The sequence below is a fragment of the Portunus trituberculatus genome, chromosome 27, assembly GCF_017591435.1.
Source record: "Portunus trituberculatus isolate SZX2019 chromosome 27, ASM1759143v1, whole genome shotgun sequence".
Classification (NCBI taxonomy): Eukaryota; Metazoa; Arthropoda; class Malacostraca; order Decapoda; family Portunidae; genus Portunus; species Portunus trituberculatus.
The window spans coordinates 16,374,521-16,398,091 of NC_059281.1; the positions used below are offsets into that span (position 1 = coordinate 16,374,521).

The 23,571-nt window shown below is 42.3% G+C and overlaps 2 protein-coding genes and 1 long non-coding RNA gene across 6 annotated transcripts in view; 1 reads left to right on the forward strand and 2 right to left on the reverse strand.

Annotated features, from left to right (window-relative positions):
- Nucleotides 1–22,357, forward strand: part of LOC123509514 — a 36,474-nt gene extending 14,117 nt beyond the window's left edge. The window contains exons 4-6 of one of the 2 annotated variants that reach the window (XR_006676208.1): nt 3,637–3,785; nt 15,479–15,677; nt 22,179–22,357. This is a non-coding gene — a long non-coding RNA (uncharacterized LOC123509514). Of the gene's footprint in view, nt 1–3,636; nt 3,786–15,478; nt 15,678–16,478; nt 16,751–22,178 lie in introns of those variants that run through there. The other variant, XR_006676209.1, reaches the window with a different exon arrangement.
- On the reverse strand, nt 986–12,703 carry LOC123509510 (L-threonine 3-dehydrogenase, mitochondrial-like). Of its 3 annotated transcripts, none has more exons than XM_045263847.1 (9): nt 12,325–12,703; nt 7,829–7,968; nt 7,251–7,364; nt 4,817–4,952; nt 4,389–4,551; nt 3,667–3,781; nt 3,002–3,107; nt 2,658–2,818; nt 986–2,272 (listed from the first exon to the last, which is right to left on the reverse strand). In XM_045263847.1, the coding sequence occupies exons 2-9, from the start codon at nt 7,956–7,958 to the stop codon at nt 2,127–2,129; spliced, it is 1,071 nt and encodes a 356-aa protein (XP_045119782.1). In that variant the 5' UTR covers nt 7,959–7,968; nt 12,325–12,703; the 3' UTR covers nt 986–2,126. The 3 variants fall into 3 exon arrangements, with proteins under 3 accessions (XP_045119782.1, XP_045119781.1, XP_045119783.1); XM_045263846.1 differs by having other exon boundaries at nt 12,352–12,702; XM_045263848.1 differs by lacking the exon at nt 12,325–12,703 and adding an exon at nt 11,135–11,872.
- LOC123509509 (2-aminoethylphosphonate--pyruvate transaminase-like) lies at nt 13,668–18,884 on the reverse strand. Its single transcript, XM_045263845.1, has 9 exons — nt 18,669–18,884; nt 17,687–17,826; nt 17,185–17,283; nt 16,468–16,584; nt 15,828–15,951; nt 15,471–15,635; nt 15,045–15,204; nt 14,237–14,397; nt 13,668–13,933 (listed from the first exon to the last, which is right to left on the reverse strand). The coding sequence occupies exons 1-9, from the start codon at nt 18,679–18,681 to the stop codon at nt 13,785–13,787; spliced, it is 1,128 nt and encodes a 375-aa protein (XP_045119780.1). The 5' UTR covers nt 18,682–18,884; the 3' UTR covers nt 13,668–13,784.
- Nucleotides 22,358–23,571: the final 1,214 nt, after the last annotated feature.

A 23,571-nucleotide genomic window follows, 5' to 3' on the forward strand; every position in this document is an offset into this window, starting at 1 on the left:
AAACCTGAATTTTTCAAGTTTAAACCCATTATTTCTGGTTCTGTCCCCACTACTGATTCTAAGAACTAAATTCATGTCCCCTCTTTTAAAACCCTTATACCACTTAAATACTTCTATCAAGTCTCCTCTTAACCTACGTCTCTCTAAGGAATGCAGGCTAAGTGTTTTCAGTCTCTCTTTATAGGGAATAACCCTCATCCCCTGTATCTCTTTAGTCATCCTCCTTTGCACTGACTCCAACAGAGCTATGTCCTTCCTGTAATGTGGGGACCAGAATTGTACTGCATAGTCAAGATGTGGCCTGACCAGCGCCAAGTATAATTTTAGTATTACTTCAGGACTCCTGCTTTTAACACTTCTAAAGATGAAACCTAATACTATTACAATACTCTATAGGCCTTACTAAAGCTTCGGCTTATTGGATCTGACTGCACAATCAGAATTTATGTACTTTCATTGACTATGTATGTACTTGTATACCCCAAATAAACAATCAATCAATCAATCTCTCTCTCTCTCTCTCTCTCTCTCTCTCTCTCTCTCTCTCTCTCTCTCTCTCTCTCTCTCTCTCTCTCTCTCGAAGAGATGCTTGTAATATCAATAGCATTGTGTGTACTAGCTTTTACTATCTACTTGTTTTGCGTACCACAGCCAGATGAGCGCATTTCCTTAAGTAGCTATGCACTGAAGTTATGTATGAAAAAAGAAAAGAAAAAAAAAAATTCATCTGTTTAAATGTAGGTGTCAGAATTCTACATAATTATCAATGACACTGTTAAAAGTACACAACTATTTGGTGCTATTTTGTTGTGGAAAATACTAACATACCTAGTGTATAATCTTGGTCTGAGCTGATATTGATAATTAAAACCATCACAGTTGCTGTTTGTAGCTAGCATATCCTCTTTTGAGTTTACTCCCAGCTTGGTTTTTTTTTTGCACATAGTATCTAACACATTTGCTTAAGATGGAAAATAAAGTTCAATTTTAGCTTTTAACAAACTTGTCTTTTTATTGTAATTTAGGCATGGGGTACATTGACTGCAATGAAATGTATTGAAGTAGATATATATATTTTTTTATAATAAGCAATCTTCATTGATCATTGCTGTCCAAGTAAGAAATAATAATGGAATTTCTTTCCAATAAATTTTTTCTTTTTTGAAAAAAAAAGAAAAGAAAAAAAAAGTGAACTGTCATGCTATCATGTTCCTTGACATGATGCAGACATGAAAAGGTTTGTGCTTAAATATGTTGGGTTTGAAGAAACCAGTATAACATCAAAACATCATTTACTATATCCCAGTGAGTGAATTGATCAAATTTCCATAAACCTAAATTGAAAAGACAAATACATTATTATATGAACCAGACTAGTGCATAATGTATTATTTGCTCTAATGATTATAATGGAGAGGAAAACATTCACAGTTCAATAGTCCATCTTGCTCTCATGTCATCACATTACTTTGGTAGGTTTGTACATTTATGGACATTCTTAGCATAGAACAAAAATTGAAGGATAAGTTTGTGCATTAACTGTCTAAAATTTCTAATAAATGGGATATATAGAAATGAGTGAGGCATCCTAAAATTATGTAATACTGTCATGATATCTGTTGTATGCAAATACAACTAAACTACAAATACATAAAGTCTCCACAAGTAGGTATGTAAGTGGTTTGTGAAAATAGAAAAGTTACTATGCATTTATATTTAAGAACTAATGCCCTGCTAAGAAAGACAAGTACCCTATATGAATGTATATAGAATATTCTTAATAAGACAAAAGCATCATGCTAGAGGGAAATACTATTTAAAAAAGAGAAAGAAAGTGACTAATATGTGATTGAGGAAGAAAATATGATGTTCTGTTAATTCAATTTACACAGTACTCATCTTCTCTTCATGCACACACACACACACACACACACACACACACACACACACACACACACACACACACACACACACACACACACACACACACACACACACACATACACACTTTTGAGTAATATGATAGTGTTATGTAAGCACTTTCAGTCAAAAACCTCCCATGAGTCTAGCTTTTTAGCACTCTAATAACTTACATAAAGAAATACTCATAGCCCTATGCAGGGCAGTCACCTTCCTGAGACACTTTCCATTTTCTGCTGCTGCTGAAGGAGACTGAACATGATTTCACACATGGCCTCCAGATCATAGTGATGCTGCCAGCCCCAGTCCCAGCGAGCCTCATTGTCATCAAAGATCTCAGGCCATGTATCCGCTGCATGGAGTTAGAAATATAGATCAATAAATGAAACAGAATTGAGTCAAAAGGATGAAACTAACAGCAAAGAGTTACACTTTTATGTCGTCCCTCTTTTTAACATTTTTTATATTCCTCGCTTTCCGGTCAATTTGTTGATTTAACTATGGTGAGGAAATGAGCTTGTCCTGTGAAGGAATTGGATGTCATTACTCTCTTAGTGCGTTATATTTGCTGTGTCAAGGTGATGGTGTAAAGGATAATTTTTCATGTGTTAAACTGTACTATTCTCTTCAACTTTAATTAGTATGTACCAGTCTCCACAATTTTAACTGCCAAGTCTATGAAGGATAGAACTTAAGATTTTGTTCTCTCTGGAAATAAATACAGATCAGCAGCTCACCAATGTTCTGTCTGGAGTCTGGCTTGTAGGTAGCCTTTAGGTCTGGGAAGTGTTTCCTCACAGCTGCCACAATTTCTTCAGGAGAGAAGCTCATGGCAGTGACATTGTAGGTGCGTCGCTTGAGCTTCTCCTCTGGAGCCACCAACATCTCCCACAGTGACCTGAAGGAAAAGAGTGTGTAGGAAGAGGTTATAACACGGTATGTATTACTTATATACTTGGAGAATTCATTGATGAGCTGCTGCCCAGGCTGGAAGTGTGATACTGGAATGGCAATGTTTAGCTAATTTCATAAGTTTAAACTGATATCTTTTACTATTGGTGGTTATTTTGATGTTACTCACCTGAGACAGTCATCAATGTACATCATTGGGAGTCGAGTAGTTGGCCTCAGGTAACACTCAAACTCTCGTCCATCAATAGCATCATGAAACACTTGCACGGCATAATCTGAAAGTCAGATCATTGCATGGATTGGGCATAGCTTTAGCCACTGGGAATGCAATACATTAAGAATATTCTCTAAAGCATATTTTTCTAGAGCAGCATGATTTGGTGCCTACTGACTACTTGCTTTTGTTAACTTGAAAATATTTACCATAATTATTGCAACATGAACTGATGCAGTGTGTAATTTGTCCTGAGGAATGAATACATTTCTCATATACTTTAATAATGTTTTTATACTCAGTTCATTTCACATTACTGATGCATTGTCACACACAGGTGTCTGAGCTGCTAACACAGTGCAACCCCTTAAGGCAGCAGGCACTGGTGTTAGGCACCTGATACTGTTTTGTCTTTCATAATGTGGTGATTGCTTTACTGGTACCAATGGTGGTGTGGAAATGTGCTCCTTTTTTCCTCTCTTTGCTCTCTCAACTGTTCTCATCATCATATCCATCATTATCTACCTCCTACTTTTCCTCTTCATTTTACCTCTCCAGGTATGTCTCTGACACCTGCCTCATTCTTCCAGGAAAAGAGCAATGTGCTTGTGGGACCTCACCTGTGGTGCCTCCTCCAGGCATGGTGTCAGCAGAGATGACACCTGGGAAACGCAGGCAACGGAAGTCCAGACCAAACCTGTGGTGGTAGTACTCACCCAATAGTTCGGCATGAACCTGGGTAAGGAGAATGGTGTTGTACTTGTGGATAGGGAGGGTTAAGAGTGAGTCATGAGAGAAAGGTAGGAGGGGAAGATATGAATGGTGATGACAAAAATGTAGATGTTAGAAAGGAATCAAATAACAACCTAGGGAAATGATCTCAGGAAAACTAATTGGTTTAGACTATAGTTAAAGAAATTAGTCTCATACTTTGTGATGTTGCATACATGTACTGCAGACATTTGGAAGCATCTAATTTAACACAAACTGAGTTGAATTTTGTCTTGAACAATTGTAGAGGCTTGATAATTTAGTTGTGTCTTAGGAATGACAAGACCATGATAGCATTTTTGAAATGATGTTCTGTATTCTTTGCATAAACAAGGCCCAACCTAGATCCAATGGTTTAGTTCTTACTTCATTCACTTTCCCAAGAGAGCCTTGTAATAAATGTTTCTATCACTAGTTAATCTTGAAGACCATTTGAGCTTTGTTATACACTACTTCATAACTTAATTATATACATTGCATGATGAAGGAGGTACTGACAGCCAACAGCAAGACTAAAGAATTAAGTTTTGAGCATTCAGGAATCCATACACACAAGTAAACTGTACCTTACCTTGCTCACACCGTAGATTGTTCTGGGCCGCTGGATGGTGAGGTTGGGAGTTGGATTTCTTGGGGAGTCTGGACCAAAGGCACCAATGGTAGATGGCACAAAGACACGAAGGTTGTATTGTTTGCTGAGCTCCATCACATTGTGCAGTCCTTCAATGTTCACTCTGCAAGGTGATGCCATGCAAATTCACGAGTGATTAGATTCAGTAATGACAATGGTGCAATTGGGGCCAATGAGTACTGAGAAGCAAATATCTTGTTCAAAGCTACTTTTTAATGTAATGTACAATTAGACAAGCAAAAGATTTATGGGAGTCAACCTCATATTTGCTCAATTGCTCTCTTAGTCCCTTTCTGCTTTAACTCCCTGCACCTCCTCCTGCATCATTCCCCCCCTTCTCTGCCTTTTTTTCTTTCATCTTTCTGTACCTGATAGCAAGAGGGACATTCTGCTCGCCAATTGCTGACAAAAGCGCTGAAAAATGCACCAGCCAGTCTATTCTGTAGGTCACCACAATCTCTTGAAGACACTTGAAGTCGAGGATATCAGCAAACACGTAAGGGCCTGCAAGGGTTTGGGGAGGGAAGCCTTAGTGAATCAAGAGGATCATGTGATTTATTGGTGAGCAAATATGCTGACTTTGTGAAAGATCAGAAGAAAGCCTTGCTCACTCCAGCTACAGTAGTCGCAAAGACATGCCTATGATGATGTTATCATAGATTCATGTAACAGGTTATAATTTATCCTTCTGACTCACCATTTATCAAACAAGTTTTCTCATGTATTTAGTTACGCACGAAAGTTAACTTTTTTTTTGTTTGTTTTTTTGAGAAAGGTTACAATTCAGCGTTTTCTTATTTGGTATCAGGATCATTAATTAAATGTACTATTTACGGTAACTACACAATCCGACAACCTTACGTTTGGATGGATTTTCCTGGATTCGTTCCCTATCAGTGCCTTTCTCCCGACGCCCAGATATTTATTTAAACGACCAAATCATCTGCTCAGTATTTCTATATACCATATGTATTCTGGTTGTCTCTTAGTTTGAAGCTATACAATGTTGAAAGGTGGTATGATATCATTTGATTCCAAAACAGAGGCGTCTCGGTCCCTCGATCGGATCTACTTGAACCAGTAAATTTTATCAGTGTCATTATAGAAAATGTAGTAAAGGGTAACTTATGAAATTATTACGATGTAGGAATTGGAATAAAGCAAACATAGATAGATGCCTCACAACCACACTTTGAGACCATTGCATCCACATCTTTACTTGATCAGTTATATGCTTGACTCGTGGCGATACCCTAACTCATGCTTTATTCCCGACTCGGCGGTCGGCGCCTTTCTCTTGAAGCTGAGTTTTATTTTAGCTTTCAAATCTGTTGTTTAATTAGTATGACATTGCCCTAAGTGTGTTCTGCTTGTGCTCTAGTTTGAACCTCTACGAATGAGAATGACGTGTTTGAAGCCATGCACATCATGAGTAAATAGCTTTATTATGTTGTATTGAACTTCTGAGGATTGAAATTTAGCATGTCTCATATTTTCCTTTATGTCGTATGGGAAGTAATATGTGAAAGTCGTTTGATGACGCCTTGGGTAAGGCCCCATAGGATTATTATTATTATTATTATTATTATTATTATTTTTTTTTACGTTAAGGCCTAAATCGACTGTAAGCACACTTGAAGAGTATGTAGGAAGCGCTGTTCAGCTCCCGCCCATTAGTGGCGCAGGCAATTTTATTTATATTGGTACCCTTATTAGGGCCCATATCACCACCCAAGCTCATCTTGGATGTAAGGCAATTACACCACCTAAAACCTGGGTATCATGGTGACATGTAGGTAACTTTAAACCACTCGACAAATGACATAGCTTCAAAGCGGTATGTGATGGGATTTCAACCTATGCGTGGACGTCTACCCGATCCTACGCTCTCCACCTTATCCATTACGCCACCGAAGGATGTTAGCCAGTCTAGTATGTGTCAAATTGAAGAGATTGGACGAAAAAAAAAAAATCCATTTAAAATCGTATACAGTATACTAAAAAGAAGGAGAGGAAATATGTAGTATTTTTTTTTTTTTTTTTTAGTGTAAGGGGGAAAATGGCCAAGGGTAGCAAAAATAGTGATGAAAAAAAGTCCGCTGAGGTGCCAGTCCCTAAACAAGTGAAAAAGAAAGAGGAATCCTTGGCGGGAATAGGAGTCATCATTTTATTAACTTCTAAATCTTGAATGAAGAATGCATGTGTAGCCAGGTGAATGTGGTTTTGTATGAAGGAAGAGAGTTGTCTTTAATGGACAGGCTGTGACCTCCTCCTTGTGTTGTGAGACACAAAAAGAAACGTTCAGTGAGGTCACAGCTGGCTTTAATGATGAGCTCATAGCACCCCTTCAACCAGTGCTATTAGACATTACTGGGAGTAATTATTGTTTTGGCAGGTGTCTGTTGCCTCCACCTGTGTAATTCACCTCGGTCGTCTGCTGGTCACCCAGCCAGTCTTCCCATTACGGAGCGAGCTTAGAGCTCATAGACCGATCTTCGGGTAGGACTGAGACCACATCACACACAACACACACCTGGAAAGCGAGGCCACAACCTCTTGAGTTACATCCCGTACCTATTTACTGCTAGGTGAACAGGGGCCACACATTAAGAGGCTTGCCCATTTGCCTCGCCGCTCTCCGTGTGTGTGTGTGTGTGTTGATAGTGGATGAATTTCAGCAAGTATTAAAGACATGTAAGGATAGTTCACCACATACTCGTTTACTATTATAGTCTATCTCTCTTGGATATCTGCACTAAAAAAAAAAAAAAAAAATGACTGTAAAGCAGGAGGTGGGCTTACCCGAGTTGACGATGTCCTTTGTAGGCTTCACGATGTCCGACATGATGACGTTCTGGGTTCCATATTTACCTCGCAGCAGCTTGGCCAGGCCCGTGCCCAGCTGACCCAGGCTGCCTGTCGTGGTGTGATGCTAATTAAAAGGTTTGCCGACTATTGCCACATTATTATTATTATTAGTATTATTATTGCTATTATTATTATTGTTATTATTATTATTATTGTTATTATTGTTATTATTATTATTATTATTATTATTATTATTATTATTATTATTATTATTATTATTATTATTATTATTATTATTATTATTGTTGTTGTTGTTGTTGTTGTTGTTGTTGTTGTTGTTGTTGTTGTTGTTGTTATTATTATTATTATTATTATTATTATTATTATTATTATTATTATTATTATTATTATTATTATTATTATATTGTTGTTGTTGTTGTTAGTTGGCGTGCGCCCATATCTACCCATCCATCTTCCTTGCACCACTGAGTCCGCACCATTCCCTGCCATCGCCCCTATAGCATCTCCATGTCCTCGGCTCCTCACTCCACTTGAGCTGGACGGCGGCTCACCTGTAATCAGTATCCTGGGAGGATCGCCGTTTGGGTGGTAGTGACGGCGGGTGTTCAGCCAACATTGCTGTGCCTGTGATGTCAGCCACGTGTGACGCGTCCGTGATGTCATCCACGCTAGTTTTGCCATCGCGCTCCTCCTGCCAAAGGGAAATATTATAGGAAGTGATAATTATATCGACGATAATGGAAATAGTGTAATTTTTAATACTGGTTCTAGCTTCAACCTTCCCTCCCCCATACATGCCGTGGTACAGTGGAACCATGCGTGCTTTGGGGTCCGAGGGGTCTCCAAGCGCACGGGTTCGAATCCTGTCCACGGTCCGAGTGTAGGTTGGGCTTCCTCACTCGGGGCAACGGTTTCCTAGCGGGTGGGCTTTGAGATAGGAGGTGCCCCAAAAAGTATCCCCTTTAGCCCACAAATTCCCGTGAAAAGCCCACATGGTATGGTATGGTATATACTACCTAAAATTGCAGTCTATTCTTTTTAACCCCTCTCCATCTTGAAAGTGGTGATAAAGAATTCATAGATTACTTCTAGAGCTATGAAGCTATGAAGCGTAACATATCGCAGTGAGCATTATAGTATAGCTAGTGGGCCTCTATAGGTTTCTGTACTGTCATAAGATAGTAATGGGTTGTAGAGCGAGGCTAAAAAGAGACCGTGGGGATGTATTCATGCAAAAGGCTGTTTAAATCTTTGACCTGGTATTCCTTTTAATGCCAAGAATTACCGGACAACACAGGAACCAATGCAGCTGTCTCAGTGAGCCGCACGCTGCACACTAAGCAGGAAATGCGCTGGACTGCTGATGTTATTGCAGCAGAAAGCGGGTTTGAAACGTACATTTTGCCCAAAGGCTTAGATACCACTCCACCTCCATTACCACCACCACCACTACCACCATCACCACCTGCATCACTAGCAACACCACCACCAATACAACATGCTGTCGCCATCATCATCATCATCATCACGCGCCATCATTATCGTAATTACTTTTACAATACTTTTCACTATGATAATAATAATAATAATAATAATAATAATAATAATAATAATAATATTAATAATTTAATAATAATGACAATAATAATAATAATAATAATAATAATAATAATAATAATAATAATAATAATCATGGTTACTAATATCATCAGAGAGAGAGAGAGAGAGAGAGAGAGAGAGAGAGAGAGAGAGAGAGAGAGAGAGAGAGAGAGAGAAACATACGTGGCGTAGAAAAAAAAAATGCAATAAATGAATTCACGTGTCAGTAGCAGTGGTGGTGGCGGTAATGATGGTAGGCTGTGTGCCAGGAGGGTCAAGGACACGGTAAGGGACAGTGCCAAGAAGTGTGTGCCAATTGGCTGCCATGGCGTTGCCTGTAGCCAATGGGAACCGAGGACAGCTGGGTGGAGCAGGTTAGGTAAATGCATGGGGAGGATGGGAGGAGGGTGGACGGGCCGGCACCTAAGGGTATGTGGGGTGCCCGGCTATCCTTCGCTTGGCATGTCTGTTGCGCGCATGCCACCCAAAGTGACGTGTTTTTTTTTATTGTATTTTGTATATTTACACGCGTGAAAGAGATAAGCGGCATCCTCTCGTCCCCACTCTGGCCCCAAAGACATATTTCTATGATGATTTGATCCCGCTTAGCAAATTGAGTCTTCTTGGAAAAATGCTCGCAATCGAGGAAGTAATTCAATTACTACCACCTTTCCTTGGCAACGTGTATTTACTGTTTTCTTGTTCCAATACTAGGCAGCGGCGTGGACGATGTATGTTGACAGACTCGCAAAACACACCTTAGGGTACAAATAAAAGTACACATACGTGCCTGCGGTGAAGAGCAAGTGCCAGGGTGGATCCTGTGTGTGTGTGTGTGTGTGTGTGTGTGTGTGTGTGTGTGTGTGTGTGTGTGTGCTAGCAAACGTACACTTTGGTCGAGGAAGAATAATTTTTTGCATGTTGAGTGTGGAAGACACAGACACATGAGTTCTCTACTGATTCTCTGCCACGTGGGGTCACAGGATCCAAATCCGTCGCGTGGACGTCTGGCGGTGGAGGGGCGTCAGGCATAGGTTTTGGCAACGCTGAGGCTGGAGACACTGGCGCGCTCACCGGTATTCAATACTGTATGCCAGTTACGTATATATATATATATATATATATATATATATATATATATATATATATATATATATATATATATATATATATATATATATATATATATAGAGAGAGAGAGAGAGAGAGAGAGAGAGAGAGAGAGAGAGAGAGAGAGAGAGAGAGAGAGAGAGAGAGAGAGAGAATCGGGTTTGGAGTGGGGCGTGAGGGCGTCACAGTTGTATTTTTTTTTTCCTTGGGACGGTAACAGAGCACGTCGGTGTCTGGCGTGGACGCGAGGTCGCAGCGCCAGGTGTTGAAGCCAACCAGGTAAATTGTTTGGCCACGTCACCGGCGTTTGATTTAATTTCGGTCCAGTCTCTCAGATATAATGATTGACAGAGACGTCAGTTTTCTTGTTGAGTCACCCTCTTGAATGTGAGGTTCGAAAGAACATATCTGTTCAATGGGTGGCAGCTATACACAGACCTTTGTCGTGGATAAAGTTCATATAATGTGCTTTCAGAAAGGATCTTAATGTGCCATTCAGCTCTTTGTTTGCTGTGCCCGTTGGCCGCTCCTCGTACAGCAAGCTCTCTGCCACCATTCCCTCCTCAGCTTTCTTGCTGCTTGGGACTGTAAACGAGACTTGAAAGGTTTTCAACAATTGACACGGATGAAAGCTTCTCTTTCAGCTCGCCGTCAGCAGCTTCTTGCAGCAGCACGATTGCATCATTGCATCCGGTGGCCTTAACCACAATAGCGACATATAGTAAGAATAAACTTCAAACCCAGAAAAATATGTATTTAAGAGGCCTTGTGCTATTTACACCAGTCAACCATTCATGGTGCGCTACGTCATTGCTCATCGAACCAATCTGCTGACGATTTGCAAGGGGTGTCTGCCGGGCAGACCTCGCCCAGAATAACACAGATGCTGCTACTAGTTTGTCGCCCATAATTAGCACAAGTGACACTTTCTACATATTTTTTCTGTTTCTTTTGACGATGATACGTGTCACGGGAGTGGTACGCAGTTTCGTAGATGTACCTCTAGGGCTGAGGCTGCAGCGATGCTAGGTGTATTTATAGCCTTGGTTTGGTGCTCCACCATCATTCATTCCTTCTGTGAGTAGCGGGCGGGTACAGATCTTGCCTCCATCATCTTCGGGCATTTGATGAATGAGGGTGTTGCTTACCTGCATGTTGCCCTTCGCTAGATTGCATGACCGTGCACGGCTGGTAACACGCTCACCGAAACCAACAGCTCTCTGTCTCACACATAGTCACCTGCGGTATACCGCCATCTGCTCTTTATTTGTTCAAGTTTTTTCTTTGAAAATCCTTTACTGTTTCCAGCAAATGGCCATTGTATACTTTGAATTAGATATATATTATAGTTTATTATTTTCACGGAGATTGTTATTACCACAACGCACAACCTCATGTCTTGCTTTCCCCGAGCGACCATTGTCCTGCCACACCTTCGCTGCTTGTAATCGCCAGTCCAGCTCCCTCCTGCACTTCCTCGACCTTCTAACGTCCACGTTATTGTTATTTTCTTTTTTATTTCTATTTTGCTGTATAATTCTTCTTGATGAAAAATCTGTTATGTTCAGCTAATCTCCTGGGCTCCGTCAGCTGATGACGTGACTCGATCAGAATTGTTCAGTACAAGCCGAAGAACTCCACTGGCCTGAGGCTGAAGGAGCAGTGTGGCTGCCTGATGCGCCAGCTCCACCACCGTCAGTCAAGGTGAAACGGAGGTAGCCGAGTTCTTCTTTTCTCGCACAGTGTTCTCATACGATCTTCCTCCACATATTCCATTCATCGTTATATTTGTGTAATTCCTACCACTTGTTCGCTGACCCATGTGCAGAAATATGACAAATAGATAAAGATAGAAGCGGTTTGGAAGCTTGTGTGCAAGGAATGTCCGGAGATGGTCATGGCAGTTGCCTCCAGCACTCAATTATGTTGCCTCTCACTTTCTTTTTTTGTAGAGAAATTGCAGGTTACGGATGAACCTAGTGGGAGGGGAAGGAAGGTGGAGAGGCGGGGAGGTGGAGAGGAAAGGAGGGGGAGGAACAGGGACGGGTTAGGCAAGGAAATGGAGAGGCAGGGAGATGCAGAGGAAGGGAAGAGAAAACAGGGTGGTGGAGAGACAGATAGAGTAAGAGACAAGGAAGAGAGAGAGAGAGAGAGAGAGAGAGAGAGAGAGAGAGAGAGAGAGAGAGAGAGAGAGAGAGAGAGAGAGAGAGAGAGAGAGAGAATGAGAATGTTTATTGAAATTGTAACATGTAGAATAAAATTCGAATTGGGCAGCGTTAGGGAACGATGGGGAGGCTCATTGAAGCATGTGTATGAATGTGTTATGTGAATCACTTACCAAAGATCAGGCCGCCTTCTCACCCACCTTGTATATTCGCCGCCGTCGCTTCCTCAGCTGCCGCCGCTTAGTTTTATCACTTGATTAGATTCTTGTTGAAATTCAGTCTCTGTATTTTTCTTCACACTACTGATCGCATCCAGTCACGTTAATCATGTAATACGTCGCTCTTTAATTAGGCGCAATATTTGTGTTTTTATGAAGTACTGTTAATGAAGGGATCAATGCGAGGCAGACCGCGGAGAGCGAAGAAGTTGTTATTGAAGTGTGACTTGTGATGCCAGGCGGTGTGAGCCGGGCACTCAGCCTCTGGAGAGGATCCGAAACAGTCTCCACCTCCGGGCAGCTTGCCACAAACTGACCCGCTCCCGTGCCCTGTCTGGGTTCCACCATCACCCGTTTTCTGAAACACACACACACACACACACACACACACACACACACACACACACACACACACACACACACACACACACGCGAATGAGAGGACGCACTCACACACACACACACACACACACACACACACACACACACACACACACACACACACACACACACACACACACACACACACACACACACACACACACACACACACACACACACACACACACACACACACACACACACACACACACACACACACACACACACACACACACACACCGTCAGGTCTTCTTATGTTTTATATTTTACACTTGTTAATTGTTCCACCCAGACACGTCGACACCGTAAACCTCTGCTTGACATTCTACACCACATCCGGCTTCTTTCTTCCCTCAAAGCATCACATTTTGGCGCCACGATTTCCTTTCTTTCTTGTTTAAAATTATCAGACAAGAAAAATAAGACAGGAGGGAAGGTCTGCTCGTCTTTACGTCACATCAGTGGTGTTTATTGATTGTTACGGTGATAATGTCTCCATTTGGCAGTGTACCATAGTGTGTGTGTGTGTGTGTGTGTGTGTGTGTGTGTGGGTCGGCTGACGAAACAACACTCGGAAGCGGCAGACTTGCGTAATACTTTTTGCTTTTTCCGATGGCAGGGTCGTTTTTTTATTGCGTGTTGTCTAATATTTTTGCTTCCACGCCCAAGACTCCTAGTCTGGGATTAAGATTTCTGTGAAGTATAATACCGAACGAATTATACCCGGCGTGATCGCTAGCCACTCAGAAAATTATTTGACAATTGTTGATTTTTATAGATAGTAAAAAAATATCTGAGAAAAACAAAATTACGTTAGATGAATATAACAAGGACTATTTGAAAAAAAAAAGATGAAACTATATAATGTGATATATGAATTTATTTTCGCATTAACTATATACGTATATGTATAAGTATGCTTGTGTGTGTGTGTGTGTGTGTGTGTGTGTGTGTGTGTGTGTGTGTGTGTGTGTGTGTGTGTGTGTGTGTGTGTGTGTGTGTGTGTGTGTGTTGTGTGTGGTGAAGGCAATTCTTCATTCAAGTGGCACGGGTAGCCCCATTTCCTGCATCACCTCCTCCACGCAGCGCAGCAGCTCTATCATGTCGGCAGGGAAGAGGTGGCCGATGTTGCCCACTCGAAAGCAGTCTGCGTGGGTCACCTTCCCAGGGTAGATCACCTTGCCTGAAGGGGAGGCTCGTGCTACCTTCTCATAAACATTGGCGTCTTTGAAATGCTACTACTACTACTACTGCTACTACTACTACTACTACTACTACTACTACTACTACTACTACTACTACTACTACTACTACTACTACTACTACTACTACTACTACTACTACTACTACTACTACTACTACTACTACTACTACTTTTGATGCTGCTGCTGCTACTGCTGTGGAGCTTGTTAAAGAAAACAAATTGTCAATGATTATCAAAACTTTGGCAGTCCTTCTCTTCCTTTTAATTCTCCGGTTTGCTCACCTTTCTCTGTCAGCTTCGTATAGAAGATCTTGAAGTCAAAGTTGGCGTGAGTCGGGTTGAGGAAGGCGGTGATGATGTAGCTGGCGTGCTGCGGATGTACCAAGCGGCGGTACCCAAGGCGAGCCATGCCGTCTAAGAGCAGGCGCTGGTTCTCACGGTACCTGTAACAACACTTGGCTGACACAAGACAGTACCTGTAACACCTGGCAGTACCTGTGACATTTGGCAGTACCTGCATGTGATACAAGGCAGTACCTGTGATGTAACAGTAATTGTGACTCGAGGTAAACTTGACAGCAAGACAAAAAAATTTTATATTATTTTTAATCGCTTTAAACAATTAATGGTAGTACGACATTTGAATGATTATCACCATGCTCTTCGCTTTTTAAGAAAAAATTTTTTTTTGTCGTGTTTCACGATTTGAATAAGAAATTGCAAGGGATTTTGCAAAAATAAGTTTTCTTCATGGACAATAGTGATATTATTGTGAATTTATCGCATTGAAATGTGTGAGGTAAAATTTTATCCACTCTATCAATGGTCAGGAGCCGTTGGAATTCTTCCATATCCTGAAATGTTGACTTCATGTGATGACGCAAAACATTTTAACGGTCTGGTGTGATAGTATTAGCCTATCCCTCACAATATACATACGTATGTATGTAGTCACCTTTGTTGGTGACTGAGGTACTTATTTTACTCTGTCACTAATTAATTTCTGTTTGAAAAAACCCATCTCCTACGACACACTCACTGTCTCTCACTATTGCACTCCCTTTAAGCACACTAGTGAATGAACACACACCTGGCCGCTCTACCCTCCAAGCCGCCCTCCTTTCGGTATTCGCGGATAGCGGTCCTGAAGGCCAGGAAGGTATGCGTGGGTGGCGTGAAGCGGAATTGCCCATTACTCTCGAGGCTGAGGTGCTGCTCCACCAGGTCGAGGCTCATCACGCGGCAATTTGCTGCAACACGCAATGTATAATTCAGGACTGTTTTCCAAAGGACTCGCGCTTTTTTTTATAATTTTTTCTTTTTTTTTTTGCTCTTGGCCAGAATTCCTGTTAAACTTTAAAGTAAGCCATGAAGTGTGTGAACATAGCGTTGCATGCCTTTGGAGCTGTGTACGTAGCACTGATTCATGAGGGCACCAATTTTATCTTAGAATATAAAAAAATATCTATGAATGGTATTCAAATCTTTGGTCGTCCTTCTATTTGGTCTTTCTCACCTTTACAGGAGAGGAGATGCTTTTTCCTGCAGATGGCGTACGAGAACCCCGGGACTCCCTCTAAACATTTGTTGGCCGAAGACACAAGGTAATCGATTTTTGCGGCGGTGAGATCCAGTGGTACGGCACCAAAGCTGCTCATGGCGTCAACGAAAAACACAGTGCCTGGGAACACCGAGGAACACTTTTTTGGGACCATTAGAACGAGTGAGTATCTTCGTCTGTGTGCTCCTTTTAGTGTATAAGTGAGGGACACATTCTGGGTGAGGTGCTATAACACACACACACACACACACACACACACACACACACACACACACACACACACACACACACACACACACAGAGAGTGGTTACCGGCACAGTAGCGGTGCACCAGGCGGCCCACCTCCTCCACGGGGTTGATCACTCCGCTGGACGTCTCACAGTGTACTATAGCCACTGTGGTCCACGCAGCGTCCTTCTCCAAGAGTCGCCTTACCTAGGACAAACAATTTATTGCATCCATTGCATATTGAACAGTTAGTAACGACCAAGAGGAAAAGTTACCTGTATTATCTGGTTGTGCATGGCTTATAAGTAGTGCGAGTCACTTGACGCTAGATACTTGAGTGTGTTGGCTTATGTTGGCACCTCAGTCTCCGTGCCAAGGGTCAGTGTGGGTGCGTCACCTGTTGCTCCAAGGGCAGAAAACATCGATGGTGGGGCATAGTGTGCATCAATTCCTTAAGGAGTCATTTAGTGAACTGCTCTTTTGAGTTGTTAGGTAAAACTTTTGTCAATGAAAGAGAAAGTCAAATAATAGATGATTAATTAGACTGATTTTGTGAGTATTTCTCTCTCTCTCTCTCTCTCTCTCTCTCTCTCTCTCTCTCTCTCTCTCTCTCTCTCTCTCTCTCTCTCTCTCTCTCTCTCTCTCTCTCTCTCTCTCTCTCTCTCTCTCTCTCTCTCTCTCTCTCTCTCTCTCTCTCTCTCTCTCTCTCTCTCTCTCTCTCACCTCGTCCACAGGTATGGGTACGTCCTCCGCGTATGTCTCATGTCGCGTCTCAATTGCGGCATACTTGCACATCTTCACCATCCTGTTCCCGTAGGCTCCGTTGGCCAACACCAATACCTGCGGGAAGGTAGAGGGGCGTCACTCCTGCTTCCCCTCCTCACCCCGTGCTTTATTGGTGTACGATGATCCTGTATGTGTGTTGGCGTTAAAAGTACTTACCCGTCTCCTCTTCATATTCCTCCTTTCCTTCTGTTTCTTTGATTCAACATGAAGCCACCACTATTAATTCCACGATGGTCATGGTAATTGGTGGTGGTGGTGGTGGTAGTGGTGATTGTGATGATGCTGATAGTGTTAATAACTGATTGCAAGTGTTTCTGGTTAATGGTGACCGGGGTACGTGGTGCGGAGATGATGGATGGTGAGTAATGATATAGTGTCACGGTGGTACAGATGCTAAGGGAAAGTGATTAATTTTCTTAGTGGTATCTCATAGTGTGGATTGTGTTGGTGATGATGATAGTGGTGGTAATGATGGTGATAGCATGCACAGCACAGGGAAGTGGAATTAAGAGTTGCATGTTGAGATAGTGTAGATGCCCTGACCCCTTTCCACAGCTAGGTGATAGTGATGGTGGTGGTGCTGGTGGTGTTGGTCACAGGTACATAGGTTAGACGAGCAAGGATACAAGTTGAGGTGAGGTAGTGAGTAAGTACCCTAGCTCCTTTCCTGGGGGAGGTGGTCTGCAGCACGGACTCCACGCAGTAGCTGCCGGAGCCTTGCAGGGGCACTGCGGTGTACTCATCCTCGCTCACCTGCAAACAGCCGTCGCAGCTTTAAGGCACACACTCAGAAACGCTTTGCTCCCTCATCCTGACTGTATTCAAGAGTCAGAGTCTTGTTAATGATGTAGAAATCTTTTTGATTTCTCATTAAAAACACAAAACACTACTTGAAAACCTGTGCAGCTTCAACTAGAGCTTTTTGAGTGCATGTTTTTAACTGTATCCCATTCTGTGAGACGTGAATGTGCCGATATACATCCACATCGCAGACAATAAGAATATCAGCAACAATTCATAACAACATGGGAAGATAAGAACCAAGGGCATCAGTACACACATAATGAACATAACACGACCGTCAAAATAAAGAGATAAGGATAAGAGGATCGATTATCACACACTATCTTTAGGTGAAGAAATAAAGTGGACCCACCTTCGCAATTTCCAGCAATGAGGTACGGATTTCTTTGACGCAATCAATGAAATCTTTGTCGCGGGAGCCCAAATCCTGCATCATGGCCGCCTTGACCTCGGTGGAGCAGCACAGCGGTCCCGGCGTGAACAGCTTCTTCCCTGGTCACACACAACGTCATCGGAGTTACTTTAGACGTTTGGTCTCTCCTTAATTTCATCTTTTGTTGGACTTTTCATATTTTATCCCGTAACCTATTACAGACTCAGTCCCGAAACTTTACAGTGTGTTAAATTAAGATGTTTAGATTTATCAGTTAACCATGAAATGAAGTCGTGGCTGTTGCTTGTGGTAGGACGAATTATGATGGATTTTTCGTCATGAACAACAGCGTGTCTTAATTTCATTACGACAATGATGAATTAGTACATTATTCATAAGTAAAAACAGTTGGCTGGACAAAGAGAGTGAATTTATCTTGTGTATTCCTGCGTATAGATACTGACGAAAACGTTTAAATATTACAATATATAATACAACATGAATAAAAATCAGTATAAAACGGAAATTCGGTGACTTTTCTTGATGATCATGCAAGGCCAGATACTGAGATTAACCGAAGCTCTCTCCAGTGAGCCTGTGTGACTCATTCTGATCGTAGCAAACAAGCTTTTCCTCGACTTTGGTGAATGAAAATATATTGTTCATACTTATTGACGTATGTTATACCTCAGTAGGTATAGAAGAATAACAATGAAAATTCATATTATCAGAAAAAAGCTGGTTGTGTGAGGTATTTTGCTAATGTGAGCATCACATATACTTTATAAGACCGTCTCTCTCTCTCTCTCTCTCTCTCTCTCTCTCTCTCTCTCTCTCTCTCTCTCTCTCTCTCTCTCTCTCTCTCTCTCTCTCTCTCTCTCTCTCTCTCTCTCTCTCTCTCTCTCTCTCTCTCTCTCTCTCTCTCTCTCTCTCTCTCTCTCTCTCTCTCTCTCTCTCTCACCTGTACAGGACATGGTGATGGCGGAGCTAGAAGGAGGCGCTAGGTTGAACGAAGAGCGGATGCTTACTGGGCCATGTGCTGGCTCTTCTTGACTCGCTCTGTAACACCAACATGGTGTCCATCTCTTTCACAAACATCTTATCACTACACTCTTATCGCCTTTTGGGTATTGCAATCGTCCGTGCCTCGCTGCTGGAGGTCTTGCAGTACTTCATTGTCCCTGTCATTGGATGAGTGATTTCTAGTCAAGATTGCGTCGTAACTTTTAACCGTTCATCTCGGGGCATTGCTGAACGAGTGTTTGAACGCAAACGTGCATTTCTTTAACGGTATAATTTTTGTTTCCTCACGCTAAAACATGTTCCATGTTCTTCGTACAACAACACACTATCTAATGATAACAATGTTTTGTTTTTCGCCAGAATGTTATCATTATACGTTTCGGTTTGTATTTCGAGACATTTATTAGACAATCATGTATAGGAGCTGGCCATGTTAGGGTGTGTGCGTTAGATTTAAGAGGGAAAACAATGTAACAGTTATTGTAACATCATAATGATATATGATGTATCTTACCTTCTTGGCGTCCTGCCTTCAGGCGTCACTGACATAATTATTATGGCGAAGTTAGTAAACATGAATTTAACTGAATGCAGTTACATTATGTGGAGAGCGTGTAGGAATTATGATAGTTTAGGATATTACTAGTTTTCTTGTTGCAGAGCGTCAAAGAAAACAACAGTTTAAAGGTAACTCTTCTATTCATTTACGTGCCGCATATTTATCAACTCTTTATTCAAAATTGCCACATGCAGAGGAGAGTAGGGGTGGAATCAATGTTGACTAGCACATGAGTATATCAGACTGTAACCAAACACCAGGTGATGGCCGGGCACGCGGGACGCCGTGGTATGGTGAGGAGAGAGGACAGTCGACCAAACGTTGTAATTGAAAACGACTCTGTATAGAATGGAGAGAGAGAGAGAGAGAGAGAGAGAGAGAGAGAGAGAGAGAGAGAGAGAGAGAGAGAGAGAGAGAGAGAGAGAGAGAGAACCTGACTCCATAGATAAACTCCAGTCCAGGCCGTGACAGGGCAATGTTGTGTGAACAGCAATGTTGTTAGTGTGGCGTTGTGTTACCGTGGTGTTTTCCTCTCAGTATCAGTGACCAATATCAGATGATATAATGACAACCATCTAGCACTCGAATCACGAAATAATCAGGCGTTCACCTCCTTGCGCCTAAGTTTATTAGTCTTTAAATGGACATAAAACTATTGTTTTATATTATGTGAAATTGCGAGGTTAAATCTCCAATGCTTGACAGCGAAGGAAAAGCATGAGCACTATAACAAATTATCACAAGCATGATGCCTTGGGATCCCTCACCAACGTAGGACCTAATCCAGCTGGAAGACCTGCTGGCTGACTCAGTCCTCCTGCACTTTGTTCACAGGGACAGTGACGTACGTCTGACAAAGCGAGAAGACAGACCTGAATGTATGGAGGACGGACATATGAACACATAATGACGCTTACGGACAGAAAGGTGTTCAGGAGAGCAGGATTTTCAGGAGGCGTATACTATAAACACACACACACACACACACACACACACACACACACACACACACACACACACACACACACACACACACACACACACACACACACACACACACACACACACACACCATCAACCTGTAAAATGACGTTAAAAGCTTCTTTTGTGTTTTATTTATTGAGTTAAAACGCATCACGTATTTCGTTTCAAAGCCAACCGCTGTGTGCATAGGGGAGTGATAACTTCCATGGAATACGTAAGAGGTGCTCATGCGGAAGTGACCAACCTGTCTGCAAGCTACACCCATGAAAAACATATATGCAGGACTGCACTTTTTTCCAAACCACCAATTCGCTGTCTTTTTTCCAAACCTGTGTAATAGGAATGCACGGTCCCTCGGTAATAGCATTTGTATTTAACTATCATACGAAATTCCGTATTAGAGGCGGAACAGCCAGGTAGTATTCTAAGAGCGACACGTGCTTTTTAATGGCCGTATTAATCCGCGGTGCTCAGCCAACCCAAGCTACATCAAAGGCAACATTAATGGGCAAAATGCACGAGAGCTGAAACTACTCGGTGAAATGCGAAAAGTAGAGCACGCAGAAGGCTGAAGAGTCACCGCTGCACGCGAGCGCGAGCGCGCACGCACACACACACACACACACACACACACACACACACACACACACACACACACACACGAAGCGATCGAACTGGAACATGCTTTTAGATTATTACAGAAATCCATCGCTGTGTGTGTGTGTGTGTTTCACTGTTTGATCTGGTGCAGTCTCTTACGAGACAGCCAGACGTTACCCTACGGAACGAGCTCAGAGCTCATTATTTCCGATCTTCGGATAGGCCTGAGACTAGGCACACACCACACACCGGGACAACAAGGTCACAACTCCTCGATTTACATCCCGTACCTACTCACTGCTAGGTGAACAGGGGCTACACGTGAAAGGAGACACACCCAAATATCTCCACCCGGCCGGGGAATCGAACCTCGGTCCTCTGGCTTGTGAAGCCAGCGCTCTAACCACTGAGCTACCGGGTGTGTGTGTGTGTGTGTGTGTAATTCACCACCACGGTCGTCTGCTGGTCACCCAGCCAGTCTTCCCCATTATGGAGCGAGCTCAGAGCTCATACACCGCTCTTCGGGTAGTACTGAGACCACAACACACTCCACACACCGGGAAAGCGAGGCCACAACCCCTCGAGTTACATCCCGTAACTATTTACTGCTAGGTGAACAGGGGCTACACATTAAGAGGCTTGCCCATTTGCCTCGCCGCCTCCGGGACTCGAACCCGAGTCTGTCCGTGCTAACCACTACACTACGCTATGTGTGTGTGTGTGTGTGTGTGTGTGTGTGTGTGTGTGTGTGTGTATGTATGTGTGTGCCCAGCATCCCTTCCCTCTCCTACATCTCTTGACATCCTTCCTGCCGTTCACTTTCTCCTAAAGTAGCACTCCTATTTTTGTCTGCTACATGAAACGGCACAGGATTTTTTTGTCTACTTTTTTTTTAACAGTTCAGTTGAGTTTTACTTTTCATTTGTCGCTTTGTACAGCAGTGACCGACACTAACTGCTTTTACTTTATGATTTTTATCAGTATGTTTATTCAGTGTATTATGCACACCAATGTGACTTACCAGTAAACCATTGTTCTCTCTCTCTCTCTCTCTCTCTCTCTCTCTCTCTCTCTCTCTCTCTCTCTCTCTCTCTCTCTCTCTCTCTCTCTCTCTCTCTCTCTCTCTCTCTCTCTCTCTCTCTCTCTCTCTCTCTCTCTCTCTCTCTCTCTCTCTCTCTCTCTCTCTCTCTCTCTCTCTCTCTCTCTCTCTCTCTCTCTCTCTCTCTCTCTCTCTCTCTCTCTCTCTCTCTCTCTCTCTCTCTCTCTCTCTCTCTCTCTCTCTCTCTCTCTCTCTCTCGTATGCAGGTCTGACTGGATGCGGGAGAAGCTCAAGACAGACATGACTAGTATTAACAGATTAACACAACTTCGAATGAAATTAACAACGGATCAACTGGAACAGAATAAACCTGTCAATACTGGTAACGGCGTTCGGCTCTCCGCACCGCCCCTGCTGTCCTGTGTTGAGCCACCGAATATTTAGACAAGGCAAGTGATAAAACCATTATCTCCAATCTGAATTAATCTTATTTTTGCATGCTTGTAAGAAAAAAATTACTGGTTATTTATATATTTGTCCTTCAGCTGTTTATGCTATTTGTCACGATAGGAATTTCTCTCCTGCAAATCATCCTCTGAATTTTTAGCTATAGTTTGCTGAGACGTGATATTTTGTAACTGACGTGGCACTTAGATTATTTTCCTTCTTCTATTTTTGTCTCCTTACGCAACACACTTCAGACGCCTTAACCGCGCACAGCGACACAAAACCATCATGTATAATTCCACGTCATGCACCAGAATCACTCATGTAATACCACATGGGTGCTTCGCCTCTAATTCGAACTTTTGATATGAAGGTCAAATATAAATGCCTTTCTCGTCTAAACACAGCCGCTATCTAGAATAACTCAGGTGATGGGAGGAAGAGAAAAACAGAAACGTCATAACTGAAACAAACACTCGCACACGTACGAGTATACCATATAAACATTCTCGTACACATTGATACGAAAGGAAAATAAATATATGTCGCTGTATTTTTAGTCCTGCCTGTATTCCTTACCTTCTGAAGTGACAGGAATGAATCATGTTAGTGGCAGAAAGTGGTTCAATTAAGATGAAAGCTGATTTATGTAATTAATATTTTCCGTCCTCGTACATTAAGAGAGGTGAGGGAGAGAAGGGCCAGGAAAAGGAGAGTAGAAAAGAGTGAGGGAAGTAGAGATGGAGAGCCATTGTTTCGGGCAGGATGTGACCCTAATGAACACTTTAATTAGTGGCCTGCCTTCCCTTTCCCTCCACCCTCTCTCCTGGCCTCTCTCCCTCTCTCCCTCCCTCCATCTCTACCAAGCTCCCTCCTCTATCTTCTACTTCTTTCCCTTTTACTCTTAAATGCTTAGCTTAATTTTTACATTTTGATTTTTATTTATTTATACTTATTTGTGTGTTCGTTACTGTGTGATTTGTCTTTCACGCCATTTCCTTTTCTCATGACTTATTCTCTCTCTCTCTCTCTCTCTCTCTCTCTCTCTCTCTCTCTCTCTCTCTCTCTCTCTCTCTCTCTCTCTCTCTCTCTCTCTCTCTCTCTCTCTCTAATTTCGTGTTTTCATGAAGATGGAATTAGAGCATTGCGCAACTTGCGTATATACTTACCCAATTTAGTAATGAGAGAGAGAGAGAGAGAGAGAGAGAGAGA